Source organism: Eptatretus burgeri, chromosome 17 (genome assembly GCF_056783735.1).
Source record: "Eptatretus burgeri isolate ZD-2024b chromosome 17, Ebu_testis_v1, whole genome shotgun sequence".
In the NCBI taxonomy this organism is placed as follows: domain Eukaryota; kingdom Metazoa; phylum Chordata; class Myxini; order Myxiniformes; family Myxinidae; genus Eptatretus; species Eptatretus burgeri.
Window position 1 is genome coordinate 37637841 of NC_140977.1, and position 25097 is coordinate 37662937.

The window sequence follows — 25097 nt, forward strand, 5'->3', positions numbered from 1 at the left end:
TGGACGAGTTTCGACATGTCGCATGCAGGACAAGGACACGTAGTACTACACAGGATTAGAACCTGGGTTACCTATAAATTGTGTCGAGCTGTCGGTTCAGAAGGGAACACTCTTTTTGAGCGGCCTCAATTATTCTCATCTTATTGTGGGTGTCGGCGAGAGAACGTTTTTGGCGCCACTCCTTCACGAACCGGCTGGCCAGCTTCGATTGGAGCTGACGTTGGCAGGAATTTGTCATTGTCTCAGGGTGTCAGCGATAATTGACCTACCCTTCAAAAAACACAGGTGCACCCGGGTTATCTTTAATGTCCGCCAACCGATGCTAGCAAACGAGACACCCAACTTAATGTCCGTCCGAGAGACGATGGACGCGTTGATGAATTGCCACACATGCACAGCACCAGGATGACAGTTTACAGCTGGGTCGATATTCGAATCCAGGCGAGACAGCTGAGAGATGAGTGCCCATACCTCTAAGCTATCTACCCGTCTGAGAAGCGATTCTGAGTGTACAGCTACACCACTCATCATTTCCACTGGTGCAAATGCAGCACAACCACCCATGCCATTGATAAATCATGGCTTGGATAGTAAGTCAGCCTAAAAGCCCACTCCAATCGCATCATCCTTCTGGAGGTGACCTTGCTATCATGTTCAGAGTATTGAACAGCCTATATAAATGTCCAGTTCACAATATTTTTCTTCCTATCAAATAGAAGTTCTTGCATCCTTTAAATAAAAGTTATGGAACCCCACCCCCAAAAAGTCAGAAAGGTGGGTGGATCAGAATGAGGTCTGGTCTTGGGGTCATGCCTGCCAGTTACGGAATTTCAGTGCTTGAATGAACATACAAGAGATGTTTTTTTTTTGTATACATTGTCGAGGCTCGTATGAGAGCTAAAACACACAACGCACAACAAGGGGGGGGGGGGCAGGAGACAAAATGAGTGGGAGAGGGAAGGACAAAACAGTTGGGAACAGAGACATTAGATCTGTGGAAGGGAGAGGGAAGGGGTGGGGAACACGGGGTATACAAGATGGACACCACAGGGACTTTCAGGACCTTACACGACAGGGAACTTTCGGGAAGGAATGCAGGGAATTTGAAGGAGGTGGGTTGGGGTGGATTAACAGCGGTAGAGAAGATCGTGGTTTTGGATGGGGGAAGATAAGAGGTGATAGTGAATAGTTGTTTTGAAGGCCTGGAGGGAAGAGTGGAAGAGGGGGGGGGGGGTGGAACAAGAGATTGTGGGAGTTTATTCCAAGAGCGGTAAAAAAAAAGAGGAATGAAAGAGTGAAGGTGAGCAGTGATTCGTGATTTTGGTAGTTTTACCAGAAGTGGGTTGCTGGTGGACCTTGAGCTCCCTGCGGAAATATGGGGGGGGGAGACCAGAGAGGAGACGGTAGAAGACAGAAAGACCACCGACCTGCCTGCGGTGAGAGAGTGAGAGGACCAAAGACTCAGCCTCATCGTGGGAGATACCAATGATCCTAAATGCCTTGGTTTCCACAGTGTGAAGCTGAGAAAGGTGAGAGGTGGGAGCACCAGCCCAGAGGGGAGAGCAGTACTCCCTCAAGCTGTGGACGAATGCTTTGTATGTGGTTGGAGCTCCGATGGGCTGAGGAAAGACTTTGCACGACAGAGAATGCCCAGTCGGTGACTGGCTTTGGAGGCCAGGTTGGAAATGGGGCTTTCCCAAGAAAGATCATGGCAAATAGTGAGACCCAGAAGCTTGAATGAAAGGATTTCTTCCAGAGGATTGTTGAGAAAGTAGATGGGGGGGGGGGCAGGTTCCAGACAGTCCTTTCAGAGAAACATAGTGAGAGCATGAGATTTGTGAGGATTGAAAGACATGTTCCACGTGTTGGACCAGTTTGTGATTTTATCCAGATCTGCGGAGAGCGAAGAAGCTGCTGCTTGCCAATCTGAGGGATGACAGATGGTACGGCAGAGGATGGAGCCCTCAGCAAAGAGATAAAAAGGATTTTCCAAAGAGCCAGAGAGATCATTGATGAAAATCAGAAAAAGAACAGGGCCTAGAACGCTACCTTGAGGAACTCCAGCCTAGACAGGAAGAGGGGATGAGAGAACTCCATTAAGGGCCACACGTTGGCTGTGACAGGAGAGGAAGTCTGCGAGCCATGAGTGGAGATGGCCTTGGATACCATAGGAAGAGAGTTTGGTGAGCAGAGCAGGGTGCCAGACCGTGTCAAAAGCACGGGATATATCTAGGAATATGGCTCTGATTTCATGTCTGGCATTGAGGACCTTCATCCATTGTTGGGAGAGCAGAAGCTGCATATCCAGGATCGAGTGACCTGGTCTGAAACCAAATTGATGATCAGAAATCAAGCTATTGATGAAGAGGAAGGATTTAATGTCTGAAGCGATGATGGAGGTAACAAGTGTTGGCTTGATTTCCTCTTCTCCAATGGCTTGATTTCTGATCATCAATTTTGATTCAGACCAGGTCACTCTACCCTGGATATTCTGCTTCTGCTCTCCCAACAATGGATGGAGGTCCTCAATGAACGAACTCCCTGCATTCTTCGGAGCAAATGATTGCCCGTAACACTTGTTACCTCTGCCACCGAAGGTGGATGGAGGCTGTTTTCACCCCTGTCTGTCTGTTTGTGAACAGGGTATCTCAAAAGATTGTGGATGGATTTGGATGAAACTTGTGGGCAGGTTGAGTTTGTAACAAGGAAGAATAGATTCGATTTTGGTGAAGATCCAAATCTGGATCCTGATCCGAGAATTTTAAAAGTGATTCTTCACTATTAAGTGATTGGGCTAAAATGTTACGTACGGCGATATCTGAAAAAGTGGACTGATTTGGACGAAACTTTCTGGATGAGATGGTTAGGTGACCCGAACAAGCCAATTAAATTTTAATTCAAGTCAAAATCCAGATCTGGCCTATTAGTGGGATACAAAACGTCACCTAATCAGCCTGGCAAAGGTGCTCACTCCACCGAGTGACCGTTCCAGCTAAGAAAGTTTCAGGTTGGATTCCGCCGGTGAGGGGGACTCCCGTAGGGTTAATTTGTGGTGTTCGCTGAGCATGCCATGTGGCTGTGATTCCTTTGGTTCCTCCATGAAAGAGATCTTTATCAGTGTTAGAATGAATACATAGCATCAGTGTCTCCTGGAATCCTCAATTGATGAACCCCTGTTACATGATGCCTGCATAAGCCCCAGCTGCTGATACAGGGTCCAGGTATTTTACAGATAAACTGGACAGGCCTGAAACTGGGGTCAGGGTCCCGTATGCTCGTATTAGCTGGTAGGTGTTAAAATCCCATGGTGTCTTTTTTGTATCCAAAGTTGAGACTCATGGAGGAGCTAGAACATATCAACAGAACAAAAGGAACAAAAATAAAATGGGGGGGGGGAGAGACACCAAAATCAGGGTTGAGGGACAAAATAGAGAGACTTAGACAAATAAGGGATGTAGCAAACAATGAGGCGTAGAGGAGGACAACATGAATACAAAAGCAAATTCTCAGGAAGGAAAAAAAAAATGGAAATTTGGAAAGAGGTGGGGTAGGAGAGGATTAATGAGGGGAAGAAAAGTTCATGGCTTTAGATGGCGAATGATGTTGTATTGTGGTTAATGGCTGCCTTGAGGACCTGGAGGGAAAAATGAGATTGAAGAGAATGTGGAAGTTGGTTTCACGGGTGGGAAAAAAGAGGAACGAATGAGTTAGTCCTGGATCCAGCCTAAAGTGTCGCAAAAAAGTTGATGTGCAGGGATTTTCAAATAGTTTTTGCAATCTATGAACATAAAATGTCAAAATTTTTTTGGTTAAACATTTGCACGATGGGACATTTTCAGGATGGCAGCCATTTTGGAAAAAGGCTGTTTCCAACACTCAAATCACCAAAATTTCAACATTTTATTGTATGAAAAGGACTGATAAAGTGATATTTTGCCTTTTCAAGCTGCAGGACAAAGGGAATGCATAAATGATTAGACTCTCGCATTATGCAATTTCCAATATGACCGCCACCAGTTCAGCAATGTGATGGTTTAACCAAACCGGTGCTTAAGAACTCAACAATATTTTGATTAAACAATTTACAATTGAATTGTTTATGTACAGATATATTTGTATTGTTATCTCTACAGAGAAGTTGTTCTCAACTTGAACTTTTCAATGTCTTTTATGTATTATCACATGAAGTAGAACATTTGCAAAATACACAACAATTGAGGTTTGCCTTTCTACATTTACACCGTTTGGTTTTACAGTGTTTACAGCCGCAAACAGTTAGTAGGACATCTGGAAGTGGTTTTAGGTGTTTTGACGGTACAAGTACTCCATCAGATTCTTTCCAGCCATAGTCAGTAGGCTCAAGGGAAACTCTCTGGTCCAAAAGAGTAACAGCTTCACGAGCAGCAAGGAATGTTCTTTGTATATGTCCCTCTATGACACTGGACGTTGGTGGAAGAGTAGCCAGTGACTAATTTCGGTTTTTGTGATAGTCTTCATATCGAAGTTCATCAAACGTGTCATCAAAGGAATTGGCATGCTGGTCCTTTCACATGACTTTATGGCATATGATAAGAGTATATTTCTGCTCTTGGTAAGATCAATGTAGCGAGTTGACAGACCGAGACGATTGAACGATGTAATCAGTTCTTTGCTTTTACATTTATCATAGATACTGTGGGCTGTCATCATATGTAGAGGTGTTTTTCTTTGTCCATGGAACATTTCATAGTATATTATCTGGAACAGGCTGTAGAGTTTAATTGTGTGTCGGCTTTGAGCAGGTTTGTTATCATTACAATCAGCGTCAGTCTCATCGTCATTTTTCTCAATATCTACTTGGTGAACTTGTAGGAGATGAGACTTGTTAATTTTGAATAGTGATGAGAAAAATGTGAGTAGAACATCAGGCATTTTAGTTTTTTCCCATGATGGTCAGAGTTCGGTGGCATCACAAAATTTGTCCTGGAGATGGAAGTCAATGTTCTGCATGGCCTGCCTGATGATATCTCCAGCTTCTTTAACAGCATCATGAGATCTTATTTTTGCTGCCAGTTGTTCTGTGCTTAGTTGAGAAGAGAATACCAGCATTGGTTCGTTCTTTCTTTTGGATTCACAGAAGGTTATTGTCTCCTGGTATGTCTTGACCAAGAAACCTTTTAGTTCATTGTTGTATAGGTTTACCTCATCGTCAAAACTTATCATCAGTTCCTTGATATCCTTAAGAGTGAATCCATAGCCTGCCTCAAGAAGAGGGTCTAAGATATCTTTAGCCCTTTTGAATAATTCGAATTTCTTTGATGGTGGCCTTTGTCGATCATGTTGTGAGATTTCTCTCTGGTACTTTGCTATGTATGCTTTCATACATTTGCCATGAGCAAAAATTTCGGCGGCAAAGATCTTGTCACTGTCTAGATATGCGATCCATTCGAAAACAGTGTCTTTATAGTAAACTGCAGCAGCCAAGAAATTGTTTGCCCTTTTTTCCTCACATATCCTGAACTTCTTCCTTACTTCTGTGCCTTTCTCTGTTGTTGTGATTGAACCACAGACTATGCAAGGAAGTTCTTGGTTAGATAATCTGGCATCACTTGCTGATGGACGTGCAGTTGAGGATGATCTCCTAGCTCGTTTTGTAACTGGCGAGTTAGGATCTGATGTACCCCTCTCTTTTTCCTCACTAGTATTACCATCGTCGGTTGCACTACGTATTTGATCTAATATCTTCTTAAGAGTGTAACTTTTATAACAGTCATTATCCATGCGATAATAGAATTTCTCAGTTTCTGGGATTAACTTCAGCCGATTGAATACATCATCTTTTCTCAAAGCTGCCTCCTCTCGTAACAGTTTCTTTCCACTGTCAGTTGAGGTAAATTTTGTACTTTTTCTCTTTTGACACACGATGCATCTGTCCTTCTGGAGTGGACTACTTTCCCTGACTTTCAGAAGAACTGCTGGGATTGAAGCTTCTTTTGACACCATGATGTGAATATCTGCAAAGATAAGGCGTCAAGTTAGTCATCAGTGATTAAGCTTGCCTGGCGTATTTACTTTGACAACTTTAGAGCACATACATATTAAGACAGACCTGCAACCTCACAACATAGTGTAGGTAGACCCCCAAAAAAAGAATTTGAAAATTCAACTTTGAATGGTTTTTACAGTAACCTACAATTAATATTTTCCGACCCAAAAATGTCTGATTACATCAAAATGGTCATTTTAACAGGGGCATTTTTGAGCTATTGGGGGTAACTTATGATAATTTCACATTTTATTCAAAATGGCCACCAGAATGAAAATGTCCAAAGAGTGAAATGTCTACCCAAATTAATTTATTTCATTAGCTACCGTAGAACCTTTTTCTGCAGTAAAACTGGATGCACAACCACTTTTTTTACGGATAGGTAGCCTGGATCCAGGACTAAGTGTGAATAGGCGAATTATTGCCGACACTCTGGACAAATTATAAATCCCTGCCCAAGTCAACTCCAATCGAATGTTCGCCCTGGCCAGCAAGTTGGTGAAAGACTTGAGCCAAACGAGTTCTCCAGCAACCTACCAAATGCCATTAGAGCAGTAATAGCAACAGTCGATGAGAATCAGAGCTGCCTCTGGAGGGAGAGTGAGGATGTGAAGGAACTTTGAAGTTTTCCCCATGGGGTTTGTAGGCAATGTATGAGTATATTTAAGAGCCTGTTTGCAAACGTTCTCATGTTTAGATTGAGTCCGACTTTGGGAGAACATTTTTCCGAGTGTGCATCGAGTTTGTCAAAACCTATAGTTATCTGAGAAAAAGTTTCCAAAAACATCCAATAACCCACAAACAAGTGGCATGGGACGATAAATTGGCAATAAAGCAACCAGAGATGGGAATTATATTTATTACACAATCGTTTATAAACATTACTTTTATTTTTACAGGTTTACACAATGCTGTCATACAGTTATGAGATTTCAGCAAAACCTTTTCTGTAAACGCCAGATCATGCATCTTTTGGCTGGAGTAGCAGTAACTCGATCGGTACTCGAATTTCTCGAATCTAGATATTCCACAAAACAAAATGAAACTCAGCTGATCATATAAAAGGATTTATTTGAGGATAATAACCAGGCGCAAGATTAACTCTTACTCGAGAACAAATGTGATGTGACATCCTCAAAGAATGTGGAATAATGACCTCAAGTCTTAATGTAAGTGGAAAGTTTATGAACTCAAAAAATGATTTGATTGGAAGCTCATATGTATATCCGAGGGTGCTTGACATTTGACCTGGACCTTTGTTAGCCTTGCACAAGGGAGGGAGTGGGGGTGGGGGGTTGAGGCTGGTGCGATCAGTTTATGTGTCAGTGTGCGAGTCCACATGCAGATGTACTGAAATTTTGATCATTCATTGTCAAATCTACATTGATCTAGAAACGCTGCAGTTTGAAGTTGTTCTTTTTTTCCTCCAAAATGAAATTGGAACAAAGTTGTCTAACTTAACCATAACAAGTGAAATAAAACCTCTGGCAACTTAGTCGTGGAGGCATTAAAAAAATACACATTCTATGCGGCATCTGTGGTCACATAAAATCGTTAAGCCTGGTGTTGCCTTAATGGTAAAAGTGGTTGGCTCAAGATCTTCGGGTCTTGAGTTTCAGCCCATGTCGGTCACTGAATTAACACCAGGTGGAGTTGACTCAACCAGTCATTCTTCCAAGGTCGGCCAAATGAGTACCAGTGTACTGTGGTCGTATGGCAGTTTAGCTGCCGGGGTTGCTATCATTTCTTGAAGCGCGACTGTGTCGCTGATGCAGTGCCCCTCTACCAGTACACACACTGGAACTGGTACTCATTTCACCGACCTCGGAAGGATGACAGGCTGAGTCAACCCCCTGGTGTATTAATTCAGCGGCCGACGGGGCTTGAACTCAGGCCACCACCCTAACCACTGAGCCAACACCAGGCTACACCAGTGTACTGGTAAGAGGGGACACTGCATCAGCAGCACAGCTCTGCCCCCAGAAAATGATGCAACCAGCATCACAGGCTGCACGTGATAGCAAGCTAGAAAATCGTTTCAAGACAAGTCATGGTGGCTGCAAGGCCGACGGGCTCATCCAGCACGTGCAGGCAGTCCTAGGCAGAGTACTGCATGACAGTCATGCAATTTATCCACAAGCTGATTTTATACCTTGAATGTGGATTCTCTCCAAGGTATCCGCACCTATTCGTGAGAATTTTTTTCGTCCGCGTCAAGATCTTCTGTTATCAATATCGTTCATTCTCAATTCATTTAGAAAACCATGCCGCATGCACAGCAATGAAACAAGGTTATACATTTTGCATTTAAAATAAGCTGAAATTTTTTTTTAATCTAATCTAAAGTTGAGTTGATTGAACGACAATGCCGCAATATCCTCGCACATTCCCGAGGGCATAGGAGATGAGATGCTATTGTTACGGTATTTTGTCTCAGTCAGCGAGTCCACACCAGTTCTCAGATCTACTGGAATCTATTTACCCTGGTGAGGCGTCCATAAGCTTTCAGTGTATAATTCTTTAGGACATGTGCGTAGCAAGTGCAGGAGAGGCTTGCCATTTCATTGAACAGAAATTTAATTACCATTCGCCGTTATCCCAATCGGCACCATCTCGACTTTCAGTTCGTGTGTTAAAGCGGGAAACAAGTGTGACTATGGTTATTGGTTTTTCAACACCATAAAGATAAATTCCCTGAAACATGATTCATCTACTTTAATTTCTCTGCTTTTAGTAAAAAGTTCAGGTCAAATTTCGACCACCCTCGTATAAGTAATGCAGGCCTTTCTTCAAAATTTCAGCTGAAAATTTCAAAAGGAGAAAAGACATGAATGGAATTGACAATCAAAATACAACAAAACATTGCACGGTGAATAAATACATCAATTAACAGGACAAACAAAACTATTGGATCGTCTTCAATAACCACTCCAAATGTACCTTATCCATGGTGGCGTCTCCGCTTCACAATAGAAAAAGGTGCTCAGAATTCCTCATTCCCCATGTATGATGTAGGATGATGAAGCAGCATTGAAACTACAAGACAAGTACTTCTTTCCTATTAGTATACACCCCAATGACTTATGGGAGTATCAAAATGGCAAATGTCCAAGAGTCCAGTGACCCTGTAATAAAGATAATGGCAGATGGGAGATCATCCTTCTGAACGCAATATTAGATCTCGAACGCCCAGCTTTCTAATCAGCTAAAACCATCCCATTTGGTTTAAAATTTTAGAGCCGATCTGTTGTTACAACTTCCAGCTGCAGATATGGTAGTGCCTGAGCTCTACAGCATGGTGTTTGAAACAAATTATTATATACGGTGCCAATTACCATTCCAGGAAACAAGACGACTGGTTCTCTAGTTGTACAACTCTTTCCTCCAGTTGTGCAAGCAAAGCTAGACCCAGCAGTGTTTGGGATTGTGTGGATCCACATCCATTCCAAAAGACAACTATATTTGGGGTTTGAGTTTGAATCTCAACCAGAACTCTTGGCTTTATACATTATGGCAGCCTCAAAAGTGGCCATGTAAGAGGTCAGACTGAGGACAGTGGAGAAAAAGGGACCTCAGGAGTTTGGGTAAAGATGTAGGAGTAACCGTGTTGGAATGCATCAAAACTCAAATCCCAGCAGCAAGAACTTTGCTCCAAATTTACTACTTTGGAACCAAGCCTCGGGATTGTGGGTAGACTTTGGAGCAAGACATCGAAGGGGTGACTGTTCTGTTCTTTGGCCTAAAAAAAGAGAAAGAAAAAGAAAGAGTAAAAATTACCCCAGCGTGGGGGTGACGGTCATCTCTATAATACCACAAGTTCTCAATGTTCAGTTCAGGTAACCGAAAAAACAGTCCAAACTAACCATTTAGATTAAAATAGTTCACAGAGATACACTAGGATAATACTACTAATGACATATTTAATAAATATGTATTGTTCATTTAGTACCCGGATTAACACATCAGAATCACCAGTAAGTGCAATACGGGGTTTTCCGGTCCGTCCACTCTCTGGGGACATTCCACTTCCGGTTGTAGAAAAAAACGAAAAAAATAGGCTTAGCTCTCGGAGATTATGATAATCCTGTAGATTATTCTTCACTGATTATAATGCAACTTTCAGAATGAAAATTGGTCAAGTATTTATAGAGATATTGAGGTTTGAAAAATCGTTAGAGCTAGCAAATTCATAAATTATAAATTCCACAGAAGTTTCGTGACACTGCACAAAGTAACATTCAGGTATGAAAAACATTTTGTATGCCAGATTCATTAATTATTATTTCATTAATTCTGGAATGTACTCATTGATATATTACTCAGAAAGCCCGAAGCATGTAGCATCATTTATCACATCTCCTCATCCGGGATCCGTGGCCTCGCCCCACAGCCTGCAGCCCAATGTCCGCCGGTGATTATGTTAGATATCGGCACGATCGAGAGGAGCCTGCAAATCATCGCTGCTGATGCACTGAATTGATGCAATTGTTCGGCCAGAATATTCGTTGTCAAAATGTTGCGTGATTAAATCACCACCACAGTCACTCAAATTTATACCGCCAACATACTTCTTAACAATCACCTTCGCCCCAGAAACCACAGTCAATCTGAACCACGCTGGCCACTGCTCAGACGCCATGAACGGACGACTGCGCAGTTCTACTGCACAGTTTGGTTAAAGATGACTCGGCATTTTGGAGCGCGCGCACGAAATTATATTTTGAAAATAAATGCCAACGTTTACATTTCGGGTTTTGAAACTTTTGCACCTTCGGCGGAAAATGTATAAATATAAAAGGCTAAAAATGTGTTTTATATTTATATTTCATTTCTCCTTCCTTCCTTCTTTGCGAATTGCATCGGCGTTTTTGGCCATCTTCCAGATCACGTGACGATAAAACGGGAAGGAAATTCAAAAATCTGTCCGGTTAGATACAAGATAATATTTTTTACTATCATAATCAATAAACAGTTGCCGAATATCTTGTAAAATGGCAGACTAGATAGGTTTTGAAAATGGCGATTTTTATAACTTACGTGACCTCGTCCCTGACCTTGAACCCGGACAAAAGTTATATTGTTGTGCAACACTCATCGACCGCGACCCACATACTAAGTTTCATCAAGATTGGAAAGAAAAATTGTTGACGGACGTACGGACGGACGTACAGACGTACGGACAGACATTTGGTCCGGCTTTATTAGGTCATCTCTACCGAGATGACCCAAAAAGGAGGTTGATGTGTGTTTGGGGGGGGGTGGTGTAGGGAGGAGGGGGAGAGGAAAATTAAATGAATGATAAAGAAATTATTACTTGTTTGTCTGCTTATTCAGCGCAGGAAAGCAATATGCTCAGATTCTAGATCTAAATATTTGCTGTAATGTTGTAGATGGATATAAAACACACACACACACACACACACACACACACACACACACACACACACACACACACACACACACACACACACACACACACACACACACACACACACACACACACACACACACACACACACACACTTTGAGACCTCGGAGGTCTCTGTTCCACCTTCTGAAACCCTCATATGGAGATAAGAACCATTGACACACACACACAAACACAAACACAAACACACACACACAGTATAACTCCACCTTGACCAACTACGTACCTCCCTGTGCGGCTGCCTTTACTGCGCATAGGATGCACTAAAAAGCTGATATCTGGTTCATTTCCAGCTGCTGCATCCACCTGCAGCTCATCAGCTTCTGTGCACAAGGCAGCTTCCAAAGCAGCCTGCACCTTCGGCGCAACCGCGGGACCAGTCCAATCCTGCGTGGTACGGTGTGGCAGGTCCAGCTCCAGACACAAGATGTTCTCCCCCTGCCATGAAGGAATTCACGAGAACAGCAAGATTAATTAACATCGACCAAACAGTCATTTAGCAATCGACAATATACAGGCTTGCCAACCCCTCAAGTCCAATCACTAATACCGATGTACAAGGGGCATGATTTCTAGATGTTAAGTACCTTTTTCAGCAAATCACCAATATCCTCGTGTAATAATGTTTGCTCGCCATGACTTACTTCACCAATGAGTTCCATAATTGAGCTCTACACAGGTATAGTTCTGCATACCATAGCAACACCAGTACGCCAACAGGTATTTATGTCACCTTGTGAGCATTTTCGTTGTGAAACATAAATTTGAGGTTTTCTTTTTACCCATAGAATTGACTTTGAATGAAACCGATTCACACTGAAATCGAATGACTTCAACAAAACCAAAACTGATGAAACCAGTTGTCTTCTGGTTTTGGGTTGCTCCACGTGTAGGTCAAATCTGCAGCTGATCCTTCCGCCTCAATCAAAGCTAAGTTTTCCGAACCAGATCCATCATGTTTTCTGTTATATTTTCGTACCTGTGTTTCTCTTTGTGTTTTCGCTCAATTTCCCATGTGAAATCGTACTTTGTTGCACTATATTGTCAAATTCATTTTCGTGTATGCAGGCCTACTCCTCGGATAACCGGGAACAAAATTCTCGGTTTTGAGGTGGTTTCTTGCTCCGCTTCTCCACCCCCAAATGTTGTCTTCACTTCAACATTACCCTATTTTCCCTCCTCACTTAAAAAACAAAAAACAAACTATTTTTCACTCAAAAACACAATCTCATTCTTCCTTCTATCTGTTCCTCATTCTTTATCCCTCCCTTTTATCATCAATATCTCAAAATGAACCTTCATTGAAAGAAACGCTTCTTCCTTGAAAAATACTTCACTTTCCTTACTTCTCCGTCATGAGTACCCCACATGTTCCTCTTCTTCTTCTTCTTCTTCGGAATCTAATCCTCTTCTTTTTTTTGTTTGTATATAGAGTCAAGGCTCGTGCAGGGGTACCGTTAGGGACCAGCATCCTGTGCAATTGCACAGGGCGCCGATGGCCTGAACTGATTAGTAAGTATGGTTATGACAACGAAGAAATCATGAAACTATGAAGAATCATTAAGGCAAGGAATCAAACCTTTAAAAATTACCCCCGTGTGGGGGTGACGGTCATCTCTATGTTTTTTACTATCATAATCGATGAACCGTTGCCAGATATCTCCTAAAATGACAGACGAGATAGGTTTTGAAAATGGCGACTTTCACAACTTTCGTGACCTCGTGACCTTGACCCTGACCTCGAATCCAGGAAAAAAATATTTCGTTGGGTATCACTCATCGACCTCTACCCACATACCAAATTTCATCAAGATCGGAAGTAAAAAGTTTTCTTTGTACCGGGAGGTGTTTTTGACCATCTTCCAGGTTACGTGGCGGCCAAACGGGACGGAAATTCGAAAATCTCTCCGGTTAGATACAAGATAATATTTTTTACTATCATAATCAACAAACAGTTGCCGAATATCTTGTAAAATGGCAGACTAGATAGGTTTTGAAAATGGCGATTTTTATAACTTACGTGACCTCGTGACCTTGACCCTGACAAAAGTTATATCGTTGTGCAACAACACTCATCGACCTCTACCCACATACTAAGTTTCATCAAGATCGGAAAGAAAAATTGACGGACGGACGTTTGGTCCGGCTTTATTAGGTCATCTCGGTAGAGAAGACCTAAAAAGGCTCCCAATCACAGAACCTTGCCATTTCCCTTATTCTTCTTCATTCGTATGCAGCACAAGGCTGTGGGGTAGCATCGTTGACTGAGGGCGTGGCTATGCCGCTGATGCAATGCCCTCTGCTGGATATAGCAGGAATTTGTAATTTGGCCATTGTGCCGGCGATAGCTCGCCTATTCTTTGCAAAGGACAACATGGGATCTTTAACGTCTACCAAAGAATGCTGACACCCGAAACACCCGTTTAACGTCCATCCGAGCGATGGCACACACATTGCTGAATCACCCTGTCTGTGAAACACCGGAGTGACAGTTTATAGCTTGGTCGGGATTCAAACCCAGGATAGCCAGCTGAGAGGCAAGTGTACGTACCGATAGGCAATCCTGTCAATTATCTTATAATGTGTAATGATTCTGTCCAGAAATCCAGAGGAAATTTGTGAAATCATGCATCATTTTAAAGATTCCAAAATGGTAGGTGGCGTCTCACCCGGTGCCGGAAGTTTGTTCCATTAATGTACGATTCCAAAGCAGCCTGGGTGATGGGTCGCCGATGGCCGACAGCAGAGTTAGGCCGTGGAAGCCGTTCCTGTGCCCTGATTGTAAGGGGGATGAAAAGAAAATTATATTGGAGGCTCTGTAACTGCTTCTGATCTTTTCATTTACTTTTACCTCTGCATCACCTCCCCTCTCAAAACCAGAATTCTGCAGGTCCAGCAAACAACACTAGCAAAGTGGTATTAGGATTAACTGGGATACCTGAAGATGGGGTAGTACAAGGCCAGGGGAAGAGGAGGGGCAGTTTGGGAGTGAATGGGTTAACATTTATTTGGCATTTATAAAATCTCCAAATGGCAGACGTATTGCATAGCCAACTGGTAAAAAGAGAAAATCCGTTTTACCCCTGTAACCGAATCAATGCTTGTATCGTCCACTGGTCCTCCTCTTCCTCGAATATGACGCGGCTTTTAATCTTCTGTTTCTCCTCGGGAGGCAGAAAGTTCTCTATGATCAGGTACCTGGTGGGAAGTGCAGAAGCAGAAAAGTGTGTAAAAGTGTCAAGTAAAAACAAAAGTGAAGCAGGAAGGTTGGGGGGTTCAAAGTATCATGGACAATATTGCAGACTTTCATTAGGATCAATATTGTAGAAAAATGATGACTCCTACTACTTCTTAGACAGTCCCAAGTGTTCCCACCTTCTTATAGGGTCGGCTGGTGAACGTTTATGGCCTGCCTTTCACTAACCGGCTTACCAAGCCTGCCGTTCGAATGTGGAAAGAGGCTAAATGTACGAATAACAATAAATACATAAATAAACAGTTATCAAACTTGTTTTTGCAATTATCTTCTTCTTCCTCTTTCGGCTTGCTCCCGTTAGGGGTCGCCACAGCGGACCAACTGTCTCCATTTCGCTCTATCCTCCACATCTTCCATTGACACTCTTCCATTGACACTTCCAGTGTTTTTGCAATTATGTTCTCAAAATTAATATTAAAATTGAAGCCACTTAAAGCTATGATTTCTCCAACTTGAAGCTTTAAGTCGAACTGATGTACTGTCGACCCTCATTAAACTATTCATCTTAATAAGAGGCAGCAGTATATCACTATTAAGGAGAATCTGAATAAAGCTGCATTCATACTTCAACATCTACTCCAGCACATTGTAGTTTTCCACCTGCCATCACCTCAGCCCTCCAAGATGACCCATATGCCATCACCTTAGCCATCCCATGTCACACACATATCTTTAGCTTAGCCATCTGACACAACCCATGTACCATCACCTTAGCCATCCCAGATGACCTATATGCCATCACCTTAGCCATCCCATGTGACCCATATATCATTACCTTAGCCATCCCACATGACCCGTATGCCATCACCTGTCATCCCATGTGACCCATATATCATTAGCTTAGCCATCCCAGATATGGCTAAGCTAATGATATATGGGTTAGCCATTAGCTTAGCCATCCCAGATACTCATATGCCATCACATGTGACCCACATATCATGAGCTTAGCCATCCCAGATGACCCATATGCCATCACCATATGACCCATATGCCATCACCTTAGCCATCCCATGTGACCCATATATCATGAGCTTAGCCATCCCAGATGACCCGTATGCCATCACCTGTCATCCCATGTGACCCATATATCATTAGCTTAGCCATCCCAGATATGGCTAAGCTAATGATATATGGGTTAGCCATTAGCTTAGCCATCCCAGATACCCATATGCCATCACATGTGACCCACATATCATGAGCTTAGCCATCCCAGATGACCCATATGCCATCACCTTAGCCATCCCATGTGACCCACATATCATTAGTTTAGCCATCCCACATGACCCATATGCCATCACATGAGCCATCTGACATGACCCATGTACCATCACCTGAGCCATCCCATATGACGTACTGTTGTCATATGTGCCTTTGCAACCCCGCTATTGACGGAGTCGTTATTCGTGGAACCAGTGTATTCGTGGGTCATAAATGGTAACCGACTTCAACATTTGCATTTTGCATATTCGCATTTATTTACTTTTTCACACTTCAGGACTGCTCTCCTTTTTCCACCTGGGAAATTGGAAATCAGCCATCATCACAAAATTACATAAAAAGGTGCAAAAATGGATCCCCTTAACTACAGCCCAATTAGCTTACTGTACTTCCAATCAACAGCAAGGTCATGGAATCCATCATCACAGTTGACATAAAATCATACCTTTTTTTCCAACAGCCTCATCTCAGATCATCAATTCGGATTCAGACCTGGCCACTCTACCTTGGGATGTTGGATACTGCTGTACTGTCTGGGTCCGTTTGTGGTGAGATTCACTTACCTTGGCAGTGATATTCATGTCTCTGCTGGCCGTGAGTCAGAGGTCAATAGACGTCTGGGTCGGGCCTGGGGAGTCATGGATTCACTGAATCATGGGGTGTGGCGCTGCCGGTACCTGTGCGGGAGGACGAAAGTCCGAGTCTTCAGGTCCTTGGTGCTTCCAGTCTTGCTCTATGGACGCGAGACTTGGACTCTGACCAAGGATCTGAGATGGAGACTTAATTCCTTTGGTACCAGGTCTCTTCGGAGAATCCTTGGCTATCGCTGGTCAGATTGTGTCCAACGAGCGGTTGCTGAGAGAGACTCGGATGAGATTTGTTACCTGCATAGTCCGTGAGCGTCAGTTGCGGCTGTATGGACATGTGGCTCGTTTTCCTGACGCTGATCCTGCTCACCAGATTCTCTCAGCGAGGGAGTCTCGTGAGTGGAGGAGGCCAACGGGCCGACCACGTGCCTCGTGGTTGCAGCAAGTTGACCAACATCAAGGAGATGGGGATGGGCCTGGCATCTGCCTGGGGGAAGGCCAGACAGAGGCCCCTGGAGTACTGGCGGAAAGTGGATGCAGCGACGCGCTGTTCTGTCACATGCTCCCATACCTGACCTGACCTGACTCTACCTTGGACATGCTGCTTCTACACTCCCAACAATGGTGGAGGCCCTCAGTATCACATGAGATCAGGGCCATATCTCAAGCTTTTCATAGTCTGGCATCCTCCTGTGGAATCGAAGGCAAACTCCACTCTTGGATTACTGACTTCTTCCACTCTCGTAGACATGTAGCTCTCAGCGAAATTCTCTCATCTCCTCTCCCTGTCAAGACTGGAGTACCCCAAGGCAGTGTTCTAAGCCCCATATTATTCCTAATCTTCATCAATGATCTCACTGACTCTCTGGAAAATCCTCTATCTCTTTGCCGTGACATTTTTCATCCTTCTGACAGACAAGCAGCAGCCTCTTCCTGCTCCTCAGACCTTAAAAAAAAAAATCACAAACTGGTCAAACACAAATTTGATTATGTATCCATATTGTCCACCCTTTGCATTCATCGTTAGCTGCATCCTTTGTTTGTCCGTCTCTGATTACTTTCTTCAAACACTCTGTTGTTGTCTTTTCCCCTTTCTCCTGCTGTTCCTCTTGTTATGTTATGTGTAATCACTCTTCCATGAGCCTCGACCATGTAAAAAAAAAAGTTAAATTTTTTTTTTTAAACAATGCCCCGACATTCGCGGACCTCCACATTTGCGCCATTTTCCAGGAACGTATCTCCCACAAATAGCGGGGTCCAACAAAACTTCCTCTCACCTTGTTCCCATTCTTACAAGCCTCGATTCGTTTATTCACAATTTTTCCACCTCTTCCTCTTTGTTCTCTATGAATCTTTGCCCCAGTAACATGGGATGTGCAATTGTAGAGTGTTGTGCCTTCACAAAAAGTCAGCATACTTCAGTTTGAGGTCTCTCGTTAGCTCATCCTGAGTCTGCTCCAGATCTTGACGCTCTCGGCTATGCTCTTCCTGGAGATCCTGCGTCTCGGACTTCACTGCCTGCAGCTTGGCAAATAGCTGTCAAAAGATGAGACAAGCTAAGAGTCGGCACAACAACAATACAATAATCCTCGTTCACTTCAGCACACTGAACTAAACCAAGGGCGAAATGCAAAATATGTGTTCAATGCAAGTTTCCAAACCTTTTTTAGTTTCTTTGTCTTGACATCAACTTCTTGCCGTAAGGAGGAGAACGTGTCCCGAAGTTCTATAGTCTCCTCATCCCGCAACTCCATTTGCTGCTTCATTTCTCGTTCGCGCCGTTTCTGCACACAAGTTCACCATGTAGCATGTCTGTTACCTTCGTACTTCATTTCTTAGGCAGGCCATTGAGCAAACGTGCTTTCCAGCACCAAACTTCAACCTCGGAAGAAGGAACTGTGCAACCAACAGCATTGATCAACGACTGATATCAACGGGGGGGGGGGGGCTGTGCTGCTGATGCAGTGTCCCCTGTAGGTTGGAGAAGTATTTGTAATAACCTTTACCACAGAGGTTTTCAACCCAGTCTGTTTGTTTGTTGGTCTGTCTGTGAGCAGGATATCTCAAAAAGTTATGGACGATTCGGAGGAAACTTGGTGGACAGGTTGGGTGTGTGAAGAGGACGAATAGATGAGATTTTGTTGAGGATCTAGATCTGGGTACGAGGATGATTTAATTTTTTTTAAGTGATTCTTCACTATGGCGAAATGGGGGCAAAAGGTTATACAACATGATATTTCAAAAGTTGTGGATGGGTTATGACAAAACGAGGTGGATGAGTTGGTAAGGTGACAAGACCAAGCCGGTTAGATTTTTGTTGAGGTCCGGATACAGAACCAGCTATCAGTGGGATACAACACGTAAACTGTTCAGCCTGGCAGAGGTATGTGCTCTACCAAGTACCGTTCTAGTTTATTCACTGTGCTGGTGATAAATTGCCTTCTCATCGCAAAGGATACCATGGGATCTTTAACGCCCACCAACTAGTGCTAGCAGATGGGACGCATAGTTTAACATCAATCAGGACAGCACACAGTGATGCCCCATTATGACTGTGAAGCACCAGTATGACAGGTTATAGTTGGGTCAGGATTAGGACCATAGGCTAGACAGCTCAGAGTCGAGTGTGTATACCTCGAGGCCATACCACCAACCTCAGTCAATCTATAAAGCTGCATTGCATTTTGCAGACTTGCCTATCATTATGGACCGTCCCAACTTTCAATGAGGGATCTGTAGTGCGTGTGTGTGTGTGTGTGTGTGTGTGTGTGTGTGTGTGTGTGTGTGTGTGTGTGTGTGTGTGTGTGTGTGTGTGTGGACGCGTACGCATGTGCGCACTCAAAACTGCACTGTTAAAGCGAAGCTGCATTGTCAAAAAAGCAATTAACATCACCACAGTGAGTGCATGGTATAATCTTATGGTTCTTGGCTTTTGATGCACGTGAGAAAAGCTTTCAACTCCCGGGTGTGCGGGGCTTTCTCCTCCCGGGAGTGCGGGGCTTTCTCCTCCCGGGTGTGCGGGGCTTTCTCCTCCCGGGTGTGCGGGGCTTTCTCCTCCCGAGTGTGCGGGGCTTTCTCCTCCCGAGTGTGCGGGGCTTTCTCCTCCCGAGTGTGCGGGGCTTTCTCCTCCCGAGTGTGCGGGGCTTTCTCCTCCCGAGTGTGCGGGGCTTTCTCCTCCCGAGTGTGCGGGGCTTTCTACTCCCGAGTGTGCGGGGCTTTCTACTCCCGAGTGTGCGGGGCTTTCTACTCCCGAGTGTGCGGGGCTTTCTACTCCCGGGTGTGCGGGGCTTTCAACTCCCGGGTGTGCGGGGCTTTCAACTCCCGGGTGTGCGGGGCTTTCAACTCCCGGGTGTGCGGGGCTTTCAACTCCCGGGTGTGCGGGGCTTTCAACTCCCGGGTGTGCGGGGCTTTCAACTCCCAGGTGTGCGGGGCTTTCAACTCCCGGGTGTGCGGGGCTTTCAACTCCCGGGTGTGCGGGGCTTTCAACTCTTCAGTGTGCAGAGCTGCAACGCAAGAAGCAGCCCACCTACAAAGCCAGAAGGTTGCCTCTGAGAAGAGGTCTTGATTTTATTTTTCCAATGGTCCAAGCTGAGTTTCACTTCCTCTTTGTCCAGGAACTCTTGCTACACAGTGGTGAGGAACTGCCTACCCACTGAGAAACACCATGCAGACCTGCCACGATGACTTTTCTCTCTTTGGTCACGGAGTGATTTCCCTACAAACAGACTGGCCAAGAACTCCTGCACGGCTTTGACTCTGGGTTTGAAAGTGACCTCTCAACATTGTTTTGTACTCCCTTTGTATATGTCGTGTGGTTGGACAGGCTCTAAGAGAGGGGAGTTAAGGAATCTGCATTCGCTGGTTTGTTTCAAGGGCTTGTAATAAATGGTTCAGTCAGGGTTAACGGGTTTTATTATTGATCAATTTGTATTCGTGACCAAGATGGTTCATTCTTATTGTTTTTGCTTCATGTAATCCTTCCCCTGAACATTTGCTTTGTAAAAAAGTATATCTGGTCTTGAGGTTGGATTCTGCCAGGTCTGATTGCCTCTTTTGATGGTTTAGACTGGTTGTAGTAAAGTTCGAAAAGCGAGTTCAAACTGGTCTTAGACCATGTTCGTGATAAACTGTTGCTCGGCCAAATTAGATCGGTCGTGAGTGTCTATTGGCGCTTCCTCGAGTTAATTCCGTGGTCCCAACAAGTATTGTAATGTGGCAAGCAGGCCCGGTAACTTACTCAGGGCTGTGAACTCAGCTGGTGGTAGCGATGATTTTGACATGACCCGCAGGACTTGAACCGGATAACCGGAATGGACCCGATGTGATGTAACAAAGTTTGAATGTAAAACGTATATTCATGCTCCGCCCATGTATTTCCTCGTGCATATTTATGCTCCATCCATGCGTCACGTCATCGCAGCTGCAAGCGGCTGAGAGTGGCGCTACCCTGTCTGGCAGAAGGTGTGGTTGTATGAAGACAAGGCATGGTTTGCATACACGCACTTAGAGTGTTTTAAATAAAGAAAAAGGGATTTAAACTGCAAGTGTTGGTTAAACTGCCTGGAGCATTCTTATTCAATAATCTGGACATGTCGGCCGTTCCAGAATACCCGCAGCTGCAACAGTACGTTGTCTCACTCACTTCATAAATGCATGTCAGTCGCTAAGTTCATGAGAGTAAAAGAGATAATTAAATTAGGCACTGTGGTATTGACACCCACGTATTCTACCGTTGACACCTGTGGCCATACCAGTTAAACAAACCACACGAAGCATGCAGATCTTCGCATTCGTAAAGTGGAAACTGCAAGGCTGGAGAGCCTGAGAATCTGTCAAGCATGATGGGTACGAAAATATTTTCAAGGTATCATGTGCATGAACTACAGTAGTTACAGAGAAAGAAAAATTGTAGATTACACCGATAAGGATCCCTCAAATAATTTGGACAACTTTAATCATTCTTGAATCTTACTCGGTGATATCTGAACTTGACGTTCCGTCAAAACAAGCCATGATTAATGGCTGTTGTAATGATTGCTCACAAAATGCTGACGCAGATTGTTGCCAATATCAAACATCAACATGTACAGTTCTGTACAACATAAGAGCAATTACGAGGGTTTTGTCTATGATTGAAACATCGAGCAAAAAAAAAATAAAGAAAAATGGGAATATTGCACCTGCTCTGCAATCTCCTGGCGCTTCTGCTGAAGCATCTTCTGTTGCTCGTTCGTCCGATCCAAGATATTCTTTCCACCCATCAGAAGTTTGCTCTCCATTGCCTGGAAACACCACACCGAGTGCCTGTCATGATGAATTTTAAAGGATCAGAGTTTTAAGCCTCAAAAGGTCAGAGTGCAAATGTTGCTTTGTGTTGTTCTTGACAAACAAAATGTTGGGCCGAAATCTTGACCCAGCTGTCGTCCTGGTGTTTTGAAGACGAGCCATCAAGGTTTGTGTCATCCACAAATGGAAATTAAACTAGGTATCCAATCGGGTGGTAGCTAGTATTACATCGTGGATGTTAAAGATCCCACATTGCATTCAGAAAGAGTAGATGAGTTGAGTTATGGCCGGCACCCTGAACAAATGACAAATTCCTGCTGAAAGCCGAGAGTATCAAGTGGTCTGGTTGTCTTAGGTATCCCTTGACATCAGATTGCACCACTTACTGTCCTGCAGAGTGTGGTTGTTCTCTGGTTCAACAGCTCCTCTACTAGAAACAAATTTTCACTTTCCCAGGTTGTTTTGCAAGTCACATGTGCACGGCTGCCTTTGGCGACGGAAAGCAACCATGATGCCAGGATGTGCTAAAGCCCAAAGACTTGCAATCCATTATAAGCTTGTTTGTAAGGTTAATCAATACCAGCATAAGAGCATAATCTACCAACAGAGGAGTCAACTATAATCCCTATTCACAACAGCGAGGAAGTGAAGGAACTGTCATTGGGGGGGGGGGGCGTACCACCACATGGCCACAGTCAGAGGATGTGGAGGAACAACTGTCATGCAAGGTTTGAATATTTCACGTGCATGAGAAGTTCTAGAATATGGATGGATTTTCAAAAACCTCATATTATATACTAGCAAATACCACCTGTCGCTTCACTGGTGGGGATACAAAAGGGGGGGGGGAGAGGATGGAAAGAAAGAGAGAGGAGGGAGGGGGAGCGAAGAGGGGAGTGGAAGTGAGGAGGGAGGGAGAGTGGGGAGGGGTGGGGAGAGGGAAGGCAGCATGAGGTGTGATGAAGGGAAGGCAGACATGCGGTGGAGCGATGATTACAATTCACACTGCCTCATCAAAATACTTCTGCATGGAATAACAATGAAGATGGAAACAAAATGATGTATGAAATCCATTTTCTACTGGTCATACTATAAATACCACCTCGAGACAAACACCGCCAGGACATATCCCGAAATAAACACAGTCCGGAAACAAACACTGCCCGGAGACAAGCACCGCCCAGAGACAAGCACCGCCCGCCCGGAGACAAGCACCGCCCAGAGACAAGCACCGCCCAGAGACAAGCACCGCCCAGAGACAAGCACCGCCCAGAGACAAGCACCACCCAGAGACAAGCACCGCCCAGAGACAAGCACCGCCCAGAGACAAGCACCGCCCAGAGACAAGCACCGCCCAGAGACAAACATAGGCAGAGACAAACACCGCCCAGACACGTCCGGAGACAAACCCACTGGACAAGTTCGGAGCCAAACCTTCCAAAGATAATCACCGCCCGGACATGTCCGGAGACAAACAGACACAGCCTGGACAGGTCCAGAGCCAAACACCATCCTGACATAATCACTACCTAGACACGTCTGGAGACAGAGAGAAAAAGACAGAGAGAGAGAGAGAGATGTGTGGGAGGGGGCTGCACTGCATTAGGAGGTGGCGGCACGAGGATGGGACAGAGAGAAAGAGAAAGAGAGAGAGAGGGTGGGTGGGTGGGGGAGGTGAGTTGGCAGAGAGAAAATGTTGTGCTTTATGAACACACACACACACACACACACACACACACACACACACACACACACACACACACACACACACACACACACACACACACACACACACACACACACACACACACACACGATATCGCCAAAAAAACATGGCGGCTTCAGACCCCAGCGAGGTAACCTAGTATATGCCTTAAGACCCCATAGAGAGTGAGGTGGCCACGGATGTGCCTGATAAAGGATATAATTAAATAAGGCCATTAATTATCTTCAAAAGAGGTGTTTCAATTAACCCAAACCCAAATTTTTACTCATGCACTCCCTTTAATTTCCCTTAGTCTGCATGCAAAGTTTCAGCCTACTCAGTTTCATGGTTTGGGAGTTATGGAGGACACACATACACACACACACACACACACACACACACACACACACACACACACACACACACACACACACACACACACACACACACACACACACACACACACCTCTGATCATAGGCAAGTCTGGAGGCCTCAGTCTTCCCCCCACCCCACCCCCCTCTCTCCGGTCTAGCTCCCTCTGCTCGCTCGGCCCTCCAACCCTCCAGGATGTACAACTTTTTAGAAGTAACCCCTCTTCCTGGTTAGACTCCCCAAGGGTCAAGGCTGACTGCGCACCTGAACTCTCTTGTTCCTATGTTCTCTCGGATGTGGAATCATCTTCCTGAGGCTGTACAATGCCACTCTTCCCTTTGAGGCATCAAGCACATGGTGCACTACCATCTGATGTCATTCCGACTCACAATCTTCCATTTTTTTTCACCCCAAATACCCTATCTAAACACAACTCTCTTACTGTCTGTCTGTCTGCCTGTCTGTCTGCCTCTCTCTTCATTCATTCATTCATTCCCTTGCTTATTGTTTCAAAATGCTGCTCCACTGTTAGTCATACCTTCCATCACCTTGCCTTTCTATAAGCCTCAATCTTGAAAATAAAATTTATTCATTTGCAAGCAAATAGCACCCATTGCTTCGTTGATGGGAATACAACATGTGTGGGGGGGGGGCGGGGGAGGGGGGGAGAAGAGGGTTGAGAGACAAAAAAAACGCCCTAAGACGAACACTGCCCAGACACGTCCGGACATAAATACTGCCCGGACGCGTATGGAGCCAAACTCCGTCCGGACGCGCCCAGAGCCAATCTCCGTCCGGAGAGAAGAGGAAGAGGAAGAGAGGAGAGAGAGATGTGTGGGAGGGTGCTGCTCTGTATAGTACTTAGCAAATATCGGCAATTCAAACAACGTTGCATTATAGACGTTTCAGGGAGATGTGCAAAAACATTAATCTTATCAATCTTTATAAACAGCTGCCAATCGTCTTATGATGGGTGGAAAATAATTTGGCTCTGTAATTTAAACAACCTCGAATGAGCTAAGATCCTCGTCCTCTTAATGATGACGTCATAAAAACGAATATGACGTCATTGTGATGCATCAGGTTTGCGATAAATTATTTATCTGTGCTAATGCCCGGCTTGATTCCCGCAAACAAAATTCAAACAGCTTGCCGAGTTTCGGAGATAATGGTATAGGCGATTTCCATTCGCAGCGATATGACGTCAACTTTTTTTCTA

At 44.4% G+C, this 25097-nt stretch overlaps 1 protein-coding gene across 2 annotated transcripts in view; it reads right to left on the minus strand.

Moving 5' to 3' along the window:
- Positions 1-71: 71 nt before the first annotated feature.
- KIF3B (kinesin family member 3B) overlaps positions 72-25097 on the minus strand; it is a 37104-nt gene continuing 12078 nt past the window's right edge. The window contains exons 4-11 of one of the 2 annotated variants that reach the window (XR_015052893.1): positions 21695-21796; positions 18176-18298; positions 17932-18050; positions 14535-14651; positions 14123-14228; positions 11680-11891; positions 8966-9764; positions 72-5993 (exon numbers count right to left, since the gene is read on the minus strand). Coding sequence is in view for 1 of the 2 variants with exons in the window: in XM_085862195.1 (XP_085718321.1) it covers positions 9686-9764; positions 11680-11891; positions 14123-14228; positions 14535-14651; positions 17932-18050; positions 18176-18298; positions 21695-21796 (858 nt within the window). In the remaining variant the exon portion in view is untranslated. Of the gene's footprint in view, positions 5994-6868; positions 9765-11679; positions 11892-14122; positions 14229-14534; positions 14652-17931; positions 18051-18175; positions 18299-21694; positions 21797-25097 lie in introns of those variants that run through there. The other variant, XM_085862195.1, reaches the window with a different exon arrangement.